Source organism: Polypterus senegalus, chromosome 4 (genome assembly GCF_016835505.1).
Source record: "Polypterus senegalus isolate Bchr_013 chromosome 4, ASM1683550v1, whole genome shotgun sequence".
Classification (NCBI taxonomy): domain Eukaryota; kingdom Metazoa; phylum Chordata; class Cladistia; order Polypteriformes; family Polypteridae; genus Polypterus; species Polypterus senegalus.
In genome coordinates this window covers 2558046-2571189 of record NC_053157.1, presented here as the reverse complement: position 1 = coordinate 2571189, position 13144 = coordinate 2558046, and the positions used below count along the sequence as shown (strand labels likewise).

Genomic DNA, 13144 nt, shown 5'->3' with positions numbered 1-13144 from the left:
TTGCGTTGGATTGCCTTTTAATGTTACAGGCGACTCTTTTTTGCCTTTTGCGCTTCTATGGAGCTTCACTCTTGTGGAAAAACACTATTTGTGAAGAATAAATCTTTTTTATTTATGAAAACTCTCTGTTTGCCCATATAACTAGCCAGGGGTTTGATGGTGACATCCCCCTCTAGTGAGCATTTTTTGGATGTCTTTTTGGGATTATGTGCTTTTGGACTGCTATTTCATAATTGTGGGCATCGACTTTCAATGCTCAATGAACTTCTGTTACTGAAGAAAGGCTGGATGTTTTCAGACCACTACTTGTTCCTGACCAAAGGTCTTTTTGTATAATTCTAACATTTACATTATTTTTTTGATTTTTGGTACCCAGAACTTTTTCTTTTTTCACCTTTGGCAATTTTCTACGTATCTTGGCACCATTTCAGGTTATTTCCTGGACTTTAACTGCTTAAATCTAAAGAAAAAGTTAAAAAAGATCAAAAACTCTAGTGGTAGTGTGTATGACATATTATATGTCACTATGAAGAAAAGTATCAGAGAGACGCATAGAGACAAAGCAGTGACCGCCAAAATATGAGCCAACGTTCTTCACTCTGTTTCAGACATTTGAGCACACGTACCGAAAAGAAGATGCTGAAGTTTTCTTCAAAATCGTCATCGGTGTAGTCCAACAGGTACTGCAGACTCCTAGAACAAGAAGAAGAGGAAGAAAGAGAAACACTGGAAGTCAGCAGAAGGTCATAACAAGTGGCACCCATGAAGAGCGGCCTGCTGCACTTCTCCACTTTTACAAAGTTACGGGTGACAGGCCTGAAAGACGACCGGGACCCTCACTGTACTTCATCCTCGGCTCTTCCCTCCCCTTCATTGATGATATACAATGATTGGACTGAAGGTAACGTCGGTTTGCCATTTTCTCCCAAATGTGACGGTTTCACCTCACCAGGTCAAGGAACTCTGACTGCATGGCTGGCATGATTTCTGTATTTCTAGGCATTGCAGGGCCGTGGGTATGACACATAAACAAAGAGCAGTCATTGAGTTCTTGACCAAAGAAGGTTGTATTGCTGCTGACATCCACAGAATGTGTGTGGCGGGGTGACAATCGATGATGTCTGAAGATGGGTGATGAAGTTTATAGAAGGCGAAACCATTGTGAATGCCAAGTAGGATGGTTGGGCATCCCAATTGGGACCCAGCCAGTATGCCCTAATGGAAGGACTATGTGGCTGTGATCCTCATCCATACTGGGATAAGGGAATCATAGACGGACTGGGCAAAGCTGGATGCCAGGAGCAGTGTTCTTCTCAGCTCATCCCATTTTTGGACATCGAAGGGCTTGCATGGATCGCAGAAGCACAAACCCCGTCGGGGTCCTTGTCGGGCATGGAATTGCACCCGGCAGGCAATACCGTAACACCAGGTCTGCTTCGTCACCTCAGTGAGTCAGGGTTGGGACTCAGCGGGCAACACTCACCGGGAAGAGCAGAAAGAGAGAAAGACCAATCACCCTGCTTGTAGTCGTGCCAAGCTGGCTGTGAGTTCACTTGACAATAAAAACCCCTTTATTTGAACCAGGAGTTGTGTTGGGTAAAATGGTGTCTGAGGTTTAGGGGGCTTAGTGGCACCCCCTACTGGTTACACCACATAGTGGGAGGCAATGACAGCAGCTGCCGCTGAGAGAAATCAAAAACCGGGTGGACAACCCAATTCGTCAGACTGGCGGAGACGGCTGAGTGACTTGGCTGTGGTCATCATGCTGTCAAGCGGATCATCCACAACCTTGGATCCAAGAAAGTGAATGCCAGGTGGGTCCCTCATTAATTAACAGCTGATGTGAAATGGAAGCATTTGAAGCCCACAAGGACAGTAACGCCCGACCTCACACTTCCTCATCAACATCAGAAGTTCTTGCTGTCATAGACGTGTGCGTGGGAGGAAGTTAAGGGGCTCAAATGATAAGGGGGGAGGCGGCTTGATGGCCGAGGTCTCCAGGACTCTGGACGAATCCAAATCCTACTACGTGATATCATCTACTGTTGAGTTCTGCTCTGTCCTTGTAATATTTCTATTGTAATATTATATTGTATTGTGGATTTGTTCTGTTCTGTGTATTGTGTTGTATTGACTCCCTTTATTTGACACCCACTGCACGCCAAACCTACCTGGAAAAGGGGGTCTCTCTTTGAATTGCCTTTCCCAAGGATTCTTCCATTTTTTCCCTACAAGGGGTTTTTCTTGTCTTCTTAGAAAGTCGAGGCTGGGGGGCTGTCAAGAGGCAGGAGGGCTTGTTAAGGCCCATTGCGGCCCTACTTGGGTGATTTTGGGCTACTATACAAAAAGACATGGAATGTGTATTGTATTGTATTTGTCAGTTGCAAGTTATTTCAGAAACCAGTGGTGGGGTCTTCTTTTCTCATGGAGGGCTACCAACAAATTTGTCCATGTCTGTAATATAAAGTCTTGTTCAGTGTGTCCGAATAAAGACGTGCACATGGGAAGGCAGAGTGGCACGGTGGTTAGCTGTGCCATCTCACAGATCCAGCATGCCACGTTCAACTCCTGCTCTGGTATTGTCTGTTGAGAGTCCTCCCGCATCCCCAAAGCCCCGGGGGCTCAGATGAGTAAGGAATTGGCCCTGTGTGTGTGTGAGTGGGCCACCGGGACCCTGAACTGAACTTGTGGTATCGCGACCTCGAGCTTGCTCTTACAATTGTAAACTCACTTTCCCAGCGGCGGCTCCAGATCCTTGAGGTCTTCCAACGTTGGCTTCCTGTTGAGCAGCTTTTTGAACAAGGCGAGAGGGAACGGAAGATGGACGATGTTGAAACTGTACATCACCAACCCACACAGGATCCCCAACAGGAAGTACTGCTTCCGTTCAACGGTGCTCTACACGTAAAATAAAAAGGACAAAAGAATGGGCAATCAGTCAGCTGTGCCAGTGACAATGAAGGTCCATCCATCCGTTGACTGGTCATAAATATTAGTGGGGCAAAAATGGCAGAAGACAACATGATATTGGAAGGTGTGTTAATGGAAACGTGATTTCAAAGTTTTTTAGCTTCATTCTCAAAGCTGCTTTGTTCTGTCGATCGGTGCCGCTGTTTTGGGGTGCCAGCGTCACCTGTGTCTATGGGAGGTGTGACACTGGGTCAAGAACTGGGTGGGCCAGTTTAACTAACAAAGAAGATTTAAACAGACATCGTGGATCATGCTCTGCTCACAAGGCAGCAGTTGCTCAGTGTGATGAGAACACATCTCTGTATATGGAAACGGTCGGCTGGAACCCTTGCTTAGCTGGCACACCCGGAGAGTTGAAGGACTGGGAGAGGATCAGTATCTCCCCCCAGACAACGGGTGTTGGGGCCACAGGAACAGAGCTTGGAAACTCAACCCTGTTGGTTGGGGGCCATGGCTACCACCATGGGGTGCCCGGACAGGATGGGGGCCCTGGAATCCAGCACTTCCGTCACAGCAGGAAATGGTGCAGGAGGTTCAGCAGGGTGCAACATAAAAGGGGCCGCCTCACTGCATTCGAGGAGCCGGAGTCGGGAGGCAGAGGACAGAGCTTGCAAGTGGAGGAGTGAGGGTAGCAGAAGAGAAGGAAAAGAAAAGAAAAGAAAAGAAAGGACTGAGTAACTGTGACTATTTGAGGGTTCTGTGCTGTGTGCTAAGAGGGAAATAAAAACACTTGTGTGTGTCCTCCTGTCTGTCTGTAGCTGGGCTGATTTTCACAAAATATAAAGTCCAACGTCCTCTCATCGTGCTGAGTATCAGAGGTTGCTTGTGGTACCGAATCCAAGAGAGACACAGCAGGCCAAGGGGAGGGGTTTGGGCAGGCTGATGGGAGGGGGGGTGTGGTCTGCCTCACTCACACTCCAGCCTCTGGGCGTGTACCTTACATCCGCTTAGCTAGCGAACGTGAGAACGACTTCATGGATTTAGACCGGGTTTTTTTCTAGAATTTGCAGGAACATTCCGGTTGATTTTGTGACTTCTGTCATCGTGTTGAGTATCAGAGGTCGCTTGTGGTACGGATTCATTTGTTTGAATCCGAGAGAGACGCAGCGGGCCAAGGGGAGGGGGCAGGGCCTTCCTCACTCATGGTGCCAGCCTCGGGGCATATTTTACATCTGCTTAGTTAGCGAATGAGAGAACTACTTCACGGATTTAGATCGAATTTGCTTGAATATTCCGATTGATTTTGCGACTTCTCTCATCGCGCTCAGAATCATAGTTCGCTTGCAGCAGCGATTTATTCACACTAATCCGAGACAGAGGAGAGGGGGAAGCGTGACATCACGATTGGGGAGCCGGTCAAGGCCCTCCTTGCTGTCCTGTTTCACTACTACGTGGGCAGAGCCGCGGGGGGCTAGTAATAAATATTCTATAAACAGGAAGGATAAAATCAAACGTCAGAACCATTTTTGTGTCCTTTCCCAGCTTTTCTTGTGGTCCGGTGCCACTCAGATTCACACCGTCGATAGGACACTGATTTATTTATTTATTTATTTATTTTCGATAGGGATTCCAGGAACGCACCCAGCCTTGGCCTGACCAGCACACACTCACAGACAGAGACATGAATCAAATGAATGAATAAATAATATATTAAATGGAAAATGAAACATAAACAACAAAAATCAGACAACCCTCTCCTTCCAAGACGATACAAATATTACACACAACAGTCAAACCCGACGATAAACACTCATGACAATGTAATATTATCACAGTTCCAATGCAGCAGAAACACATGAAATGAGATGGAGTAAAGATGACGATGGCGATCCTGGGAACAACTTCCGTAATAAATGAGTTAAACAGTCCTACCGGTAGTCCTGAGCATTTGAGGGAGTCCTAATTTGAGGGAGACGCACGACAACTAATCCACCACTATTCACACGACAGTCCATTCATCCTTGCGAGAAACAATCCAGGGTACAAATGACGTTACAAGTGGTTACGTTGGACAGGACACATGGGGTACACAGAAACACGTAACGCGCCTCTTCTTGCTGCTTTGCCAGACCCTTTGTTTTTTCCCACTAGCCCTTCTTGTCCCCAGTGCCTGTTTCAGACATCCAATGAGGTTAATACCCTTTGGGGCTGCTGGGAATTGGAGTCCTTCCAGTAGTAGCACTGCTACACCAGATATGCACAAAGGGGCCGAGACCCTGGCTAAAGTGGTCCACTTCTGACTCTCACCTTGGTCACCATCCATCGGCATCTACAGGGACATGCTGAGCCCGACTTCTTCTTCCCTAGGAGCCCCACAATTGCTTCTGCTCTCCACCTCGTGTCAGGATCGATTCCGTCCATCCCTGGAGTGCCACTCACTCAGTTCCACCGCAGGTTTCTCCTGACCTGTTCACCGCCATTTAATATCACCGGCTCCCAACTGCTCTTTTGCCATTTCTTCTTCTTACTTCCTCAGTTTCTATTCACCTTTCATTTTCCTTTTGTTCTCTCCCAGGCTCCTTTTATACTTTGTGGCTGCTGATGACCTGCGGAGCGTCAATGATGAACGGCTGAGCGTCTACACATAGCACTCAATCAGCCCGCCTCGTGGCCGCACAACTTCACAACTAAAATACGGCACCACCATGGACCCTGTCCTCGCTTTACCATACACACACACACACCCTTAAGATGTCTCCGCCTTTTCTGACTGTCACTGTTTCTCTTCCTGATTCATGTGGTGCCCCCATCCCCAGAATATTCATTTCAAAATACACTGCCGTAGAATTTCAGACGAAGCTGGGCCCCCCAGTGGTAACCCACCTGGACAATATACAAACCCTTCAATGACCCGCCAAGAACCCTAACCAACGTGCCACTCCTTAATGAGTGGCTCACTCACCTTGGGCGGAAACCAGATTAAGGTTGAGGAGTCATTGTAACAAAACAGGCCCGACTCCGGCTGAATCAATTCATCGAATAACAGCAGAAAAAACTCCCTCTTGACGCCCCCCAAATCCAGGGCGGGCTCTCCGGCAAATTCCACCTTTGGATATAAAAAAAAAGAAAAAGTTTCAACAACACATAGCATAATATGACATGACATAATATATCATTCTCCAGCTCAAATTTAGGGTTCTGGGGGCCGGGAGCCTTACCCAACAGCCCAGGGTGCAAGGCAGGGACCTGACTTTGCTGTGCAGGGGGTCTTTTCTGCTGGTAAAGAGAGGCCCACCGAATCAACAACCTGACTAAGAAGGCAGGCTCTGTGGTGGGGCACCACCTGAGCCCTCCAGAGATAGTGGTGGAGGAGAGGATGGCAGACCAAACCGATGGCCGTTAGGAACAAAGTGACACAGCAGCACTGAGGACTTTGAGCCAACAGAATTGCGTCAAGAAACGCTAAGAGGGCTCCTCCGTACCTGTGGAGTGTCACACCATGTGGGGATAGTTTAAGGGCTCGGATTACAGTGGAACATCGAGATACGAGTTTAATTCGTTCCAGCACTGAGCTCGTATAGCGAATTTCTCATATCTAGAACAAACTTCCCCATTGAAAATAATGGAAATCCAGTTAATCCGTTCTGCACTCCCAAAAATATCAACATAAAAATCTATTTTCCTAACAAATAACACTGATAAATAATATATACAAGTGGAACCTCGGTTTGCAAGTAACTTGGTTTTAGAGTGTTTTGCAAGACGAGCTAAATTTTTTAATTAATTTTGACTTGCTAAAACGAGCGATGTCTTGCAATACAAGTAGTATGGATACACTTTGTCTGCTGAGTGTCATGTGATCACAGCTGAGCTGATGGTTCTTCTCTCTCTTGCACGCGTCTCTCTCTCTCTCTCGCTCACTCGCGCGCCTCCCTCTCTCTCTCCTTATCTCTCTCGCTCACTCGCTCGTGTGCACCTCTCTCTCTCTCTCTCCTTATCTCTCTCGCTCGCTCGCGCCTCTCTCTCTCTCTCTCTCTCTCTCCTCTTGAGGGCAATCATCTCCTATTCTCCGTCTGCATGTCCGCGATATTTTTGGATACGCTTATATGGCGTACTGCTACACCGAAACAATAAAATCACAAGCACACAAACGCGTAGATCCTCACGCTACGGGAGAACAAGGAACACTGAGTGAGCTGACAGGCTGGCAGCGTCAGCTTGGGTGAATCCCCGAGTCGAGGCGGATCGGGAAACGCCTCACGCATACCCACAGCCTGGCTCGTGGCTCTTTATGTGAGCCAATGCTCGTATTTAAAACCGATTTTTTCATTCATACTTTCCTCTTATCTTGAATTTCACGTACAGTATACAGAGGTGATCGTATCTCGAGGTTCCACTGTATTGTCATTTCTCATTGGGAAGCCAGAGGGTCCTGTCGACTGGTGCCTTCTCTCATCCTCTCTCTGCAGACTGGAAGGCTGATGACCAAGACATCGCTGATGTCACTTCCTGTGTCCTCCTTCCTGGACCCAGTAGAAGTTCTGCCATCTTGAGTTGTCTTGTTTGGAGACTCGCATCGATACAATTTTTTATTTTTCTTTTATTTAAGATAGGAGGTTGACCTTTGGGTGCCCCAAAGATTTATCCTCTCTTGTTTCTTTTTGTTACACGAAATACACCTTTATGGCGCCTCACTGGGGCTGTCGATCTTTGGCCAAGTCAGATGTTTCTTTCTTCTTCTTTTGTAATTCATGCTTGTCTTCGAGGGTTATTGTTTGTTAGAATATTCCTTGAGCGTCTGTAAAAAGTTAAATTCCCCCCCATGGCACAAATAAAGTGCAATCAGTTTATAGTCAGACAACGTGAGCGTAAGGGGGCATTTTATGGGTAGGTGCTGAGTAAACACGGTGAAGCAATCAAGTGTGACACCAACGCTCCTTAGACTGGAGGAGAAGAAAAACCAGAAGAAAGCAACGGAGAGAGCAGTGTGAGGAGATCAGAAAGAACACGATGGACAAACACGTTAAAGGCAAAGGCTAGAAGACCACCATCTCCACACAGCTTGATGTTCTGGTGACAAAACAGTCGCAAATACCATGAAGAAGGTGGAGGTCCATGGGACTGCACCCGCCTCTCTGGTGTGAAAGAAACATTTTTAACAGACTTCCAATGGAATGCCCCGGCTTAAGCAGGAGAAAGCGCCAATCTTGTAAAAGGCAACAGCACATCTTATTAGCGAGTGTTGCAAAGAAAAACGCGTCCTCTGCGCTCTCTTCACGCAATTCATCGATTAGATCACAATACCACGGAATTCATTACGTATTCAGAAAACGGTTAGCCTGATTGGTAACAGGACATAAATAACCTCAATTAACCCCACCCACTAGTCCTCTTAGTGACTTTTTAAATTATTATTCTTATTTTAAGAGATGTGTGAGATTTTGCACACTCATCCTGTAATTCTCATGGTTTGCCCTCATTTATAATCCAGCTGGGCACATCGACAGGAAGCTTAGCACTTTTACAACAGAACAATGGCTATACCTTAAAATATAACATTTTCTCTTAAGTGTTGTAGCAGTGGTACTGGGCAAAGAAACTACAACTCCCAGCAGTCCCTACAGAGGTTCTGATTGGCCGTCTGCAGAGGTTGCAGGGGGCTGCTGGGTGCAAGGAGGCCGGCGAGACATGTAAAAAGAGGCCAGTTCTACAGAGGAGCGAGGAAGAATTTAGTGTTTCGTGTCTGGAGTCGCCCGCCTGGTTGACACCTGTGGATGAGGATTTGTTGTCGTCCTGCGCAGAAAGGCGCGCTTCCTGATCCCATCACTCGTCATCATTGTGAATTTCCCCTTGGGATTAATAAAGTATCTATCTATCTATCTATCTATCTATTATATAGTGCCTTTCACAGCTATCTATCTATCTATCTATCTATCTTATTATATAGTGCCTTTCACTCTATCTGTCTATCTATCTATTATATAGTGCCTTTCACAGCTATCTATCTATCTATCTATCTGTCTATCTATCTATCTATCTTATTATATAGTGCCTTTCACTCTATCTATCTATCTTATTATATAGTGCCTTTCACTCTATCTATCTATTTATCTATCTATCTATTATATAGTGCCTTTCATATCTATCTATCTATCTTATTATATTGTGCCTTTCACTCTATCTATCTATCAATATAGTGCCTTTCATCTATCTATCTATCTATCTATCTATCATCTCATCAGGAAATCCTGGTAGGACTGACCTTTACATTCACGTACAGCGAAAAGCACCCAAGAATGGTGAAGAACACAACGATGGACGTCTAGGAGCCCGGATTTCAATCTCATTTGAACATCTATGGAAACAAACTGAACCCCACAGTCTGGAGGAGACCCCCTTCACACCTGACCCAGCTGGAGAAGTTCGCTCAGGACGAGGGGGCCTGTGGACAGGTGACAGAGAAGTCTCATGGGGAGCTGCAGGAATCACAAACTGGAAATGTTGTGAAACCAAACGTTAGGTTAAGGGTCCCATCATTTTTCTCAAAACTCAAAAGCAAAGTCTGATTTTTGTTAAACACGGAATCGGCAATGATGGGCAACAATGACTTTTGTTTGTTTCAGAGACAATTATGGGGTCTGCTTTTTTTAATGGAGGGGCACTAACACATTTGTCCATGTCTGTATTCAGACAAATAATAAAAGAACAGAACAATATAATAAAATAAGGGAAAAAATTGGGGACAGCAACCCAGGATAGCTTAATAGCTAAACAAACGGGCTTGATGGACTGAATGGTCTTCTCTCGTTTGTCAAATTTCTTATGTTCTTTAATAAGGAAAAGTAAACAAAATGGATTAAAAGAAGCAATTCAAAGATAAGCTTTGGCTGGACAATAACGCAGGACAGATCAGTTTGGTGTTTTTTTGGTTAACGACTCTTGCTTGAATTTCTGGCTGTGTTTTATCTCCTGATCCGTTAATTAATGAGGGCACCAAACGACCTGCAGGCTGGCGACAGAAGTCTCACTGAGAGCTCCAGGGATCCTTTGTGTGCAGCGATGGCAAACTGTGCAGGTTGTGCAACCAAATATTAGGTGAAGGGTCTCATCACTGTTGTCCACGCCATTTTCATTTGTGTTCGTATTTGAAATATTTTGAGGAATCAAAACCCGAAAGCAAAATCAGATTTTTTTTAAATGCGGAATAAACAATGATGGGTGCCAATTACTTTGTCAGCTTCATGTTAATTAATTCTGAGACAGTTGTGGGGTCTTCTTTTTTCATGGTGGGGTACCAACAAATTTTCCCATGTCAGGAATCATTTATGACAGTTAAGGCCCTTAACTGTGTTCTGGAACTTTCCGCTCCATCTTCTCCAACTTTGTGTACCGAGGGGGCACCATTTGGGTACATTTGGCACAGTCCACCAAGGGGCACCAGGGCTCTGTGTGGCCTTTGCCTGGCACTGGTATTGGGAATCTGTTTAGCGACTCTTAAGAGAAAACTCTGCAGCTCTACACAGGCTGAAGTTATAAATTTGAAACGAGAAACGAACCCAACATTGAGGTCGCACAGAATGTTTCCCTATTTTATGACAAAAATTTGTTGATGCTTTTCCGAGGAAGTTTTCAAAATTTCAGAAATGTGTAAATGTGTTCTGATCAAGACATCTCAACATAAAATGAACTTTCCTGACCAATTTAATGTGCACAATTTCCACAGCATCGCAGGCAGACATCATATATTTCTATAGTAAAACATGCAGCTGAAAGCATTTTGCAAAACGTTCAAGTCAAGTCAAGTTGGGGAGCATGCACTGGTGCAACACGTTGCCGTATCCGCTACACAAAACAACTCGGGATCCCAGTTTGCAACCCCCCAGGCAGACACGCGGTCCAGGGGCATCTGTTGGTGAAGAAAGATTCACGGATCTTGACTTTGCTGACGATGCTGTGATCTTCGTGGAGTCAATGTGGTTAAATATGAATCAAAAGTCGTGTTTTAGGACTACAACAGTAGGTGCTTTCCCACATTACATAGAAATGCAGCAGAAAACAACAAATGAGCCCAACACTTCAGTACAGGCCACCATTTCACATAACCCAACCTGATGTCACGAGTGACGGTGACTCACCATAAGCTCTTTCCGCAAGTCCTCGTTGGTCGCCAGGTTTAGTTTTCTGAAGGCATCCGCCCGAAGATTGGAGCGTTTGACTGTCAGGCTAAATAATGGCTTCGGGGGCATTTCCACCTGCCCCTCGGCTAAATTCTGCATGACCACCTCAGCACACCGCTGCACGTGAAACAACTGAAGAGGAACACAAAGGGAGGATCAGGACATGGTTTGTCAGGATTCTCGTTTTTTACATAAATGCATTTGTTTTGCATTGTTTGTGCTTAATTGTATTGCACAGATTGAATGGCAGATGTAATTCTTATATCATTACAAAGCCCTTTTGCTCATTTTGCATTGCACGCCATTACTGTTGCATTTTGATGGTGATTGCCATATTCTTAAATGATATCAGGGATGCTACCAGTGATCTCGAATCTCAAATGATTCTTTTTGAACGATTCCTTTCAGCGAGAAATCCGACATAATTCACGGGAATGAGCAAATCGGTTCAGCCGAGCACAACGCTAGCACTAGGCCACATGAAAAACCATTACTAGTGTTTTGTTTTTTAGATAGATTTGTAAAGCGCTCTGTTCTCACGATTCTCTAAGCATATTTATGTGGAATGTACAGTATTGCAGTCATTGGGTTTTCATACTGTCCAGTATTTTGTATATAAATAGAATATGACTGAAGTTGTGCCCCTTTGTGTATTCAGCAAATGGAAACAAAATCCCAACATCGACTGGCAACAATGGAGCATTAAGTAAAGTCTCTTGCAAGGAACAATCTTTCATTTTGCTGCTACATTGCAGTTACAACAATGCTATTGGCCTACTGCCTGATAAAACATTATCTATACATCTGTAATGAACAGAGCGACGACGATCCCACTTCTGACACCAGATTACCAGGTACAACATAAAGCACCTGCTCTTTACATTCAGACCTCATCTCGTGGGGGACAGTTGAACGTTACTGGGCTGATTGTACACCAGCTGGCCTCATTCTTCGGTCAGACAGAACAGCAGGAACACCAGAGAGTCATTTGAATAGCATTTCAAACTCGGCAGCAAACACTTTACTAGATGTATGTGTGTGTATATGAAAACAGAAAGAAATAAATATAAAAAGTAAATGCGTAGCAATGGAGTCCATACGTATCAAACATAAACAATCAAAATGGCAAAACTGAAACATTATCGATTACCCAGACAGAGTAATTACAACTGACAAAATGTCAGCTCCTATAAATTTGAAATGGCATTCTTTAAGCCGACCAGTAGATAGCACTATTAGTATTCCATTTCCAAATACAATATAACGTGTAAGACGCTGTCACTACCTGATCCGCGCACGTGTGCGTTTTGAAAGGCTACATCATCTCACACTTTCTGGTGCTTACCAAGCTGCTTAATGCATGTGTGAACACTTTATGGCATGTTAGGTTTTCAATACACATGTGCTCACAAATCCAGCAGGCACGCAGATCGGGTAGCGACGGGCCCAAGAAAGTGTTCGTGTACAAAAAGGAAAATGAGTTACGTTTTAGTATAGTTCTTTACCTTTAAAACATGTCGAGATTAGTGTCTTAGAACAAAGTAAAGTACAGTGTATTGTCCTTGAATGTCAACACTGAATAGTATTAATAACCCGCTCATTCACAGACAGAAACATGGCTATTATGGCACATTTACTGTGACTACAACTAAGTCGAAGTGTGGCTTATCTCTCTATTATAATAGAAAGAAATCCTGAGATGAGACGTGACTTTTTCAGAGAGATACTTTCACATCCCGCGAGACGAGACTTTGTGCCAAGAGATTTAACCAACTCCTGGAGCCGGAAATAAAAGACAAAGAGTAGATCACAAACTAGAACGCCGTAAAGAGGTTCCAAAACATCGACACAATACACATGCAGAGCAGGTTAGAGATAATGGAAGTACAAAAATTCGAAAGACTCAAAAAAATGATAGTACAGATCGCATTAGCGCAAACCAATGAAAATGGTTACTTGGTGAAATAACAGAACAGCGAAAAGAGATCGAATATATTGTTTGACTTTCAATTTTAAGTCAGAGACTTGTAGATCGTCTAATTTGTGTTACCATCTGG

General features: G+C 44.7%; 1 protein-coding gene across 2 annotated transcripts in view; it reads right to left on the bottom strand.

Moving 5' to 3' along the window:
- The window catches only part of LOC120527088 (probable E3 ubiquitin-protein ligase HERC6), a 95997-nt gene that overhangs the window by 11843 nt on the left and 71010 nt on the right, over positions 1-13144 (bottom strand). For both annotated transcript variants that reach the window (XM_039750153.1, XM_039750152.1), the window contains exons 16-19: positions 11046-11219; positions 5873-6016; positions 2732-2898; positions 627-693 (exon numbers count right to left, since the gene is read on the bottom strand). In XM_039750153.1, coding sequence (XP_039606087.1) covers positions 627-693; positions 2732-2898; positions 5873-6016; positions 11046-11219 — 552 coding nt within the window. The remainder of the gene's footprint in view (positions 1-626; positions 694-2731; positions 2899-5872; positions 6017-11045; positions 11220-13144) is intronic.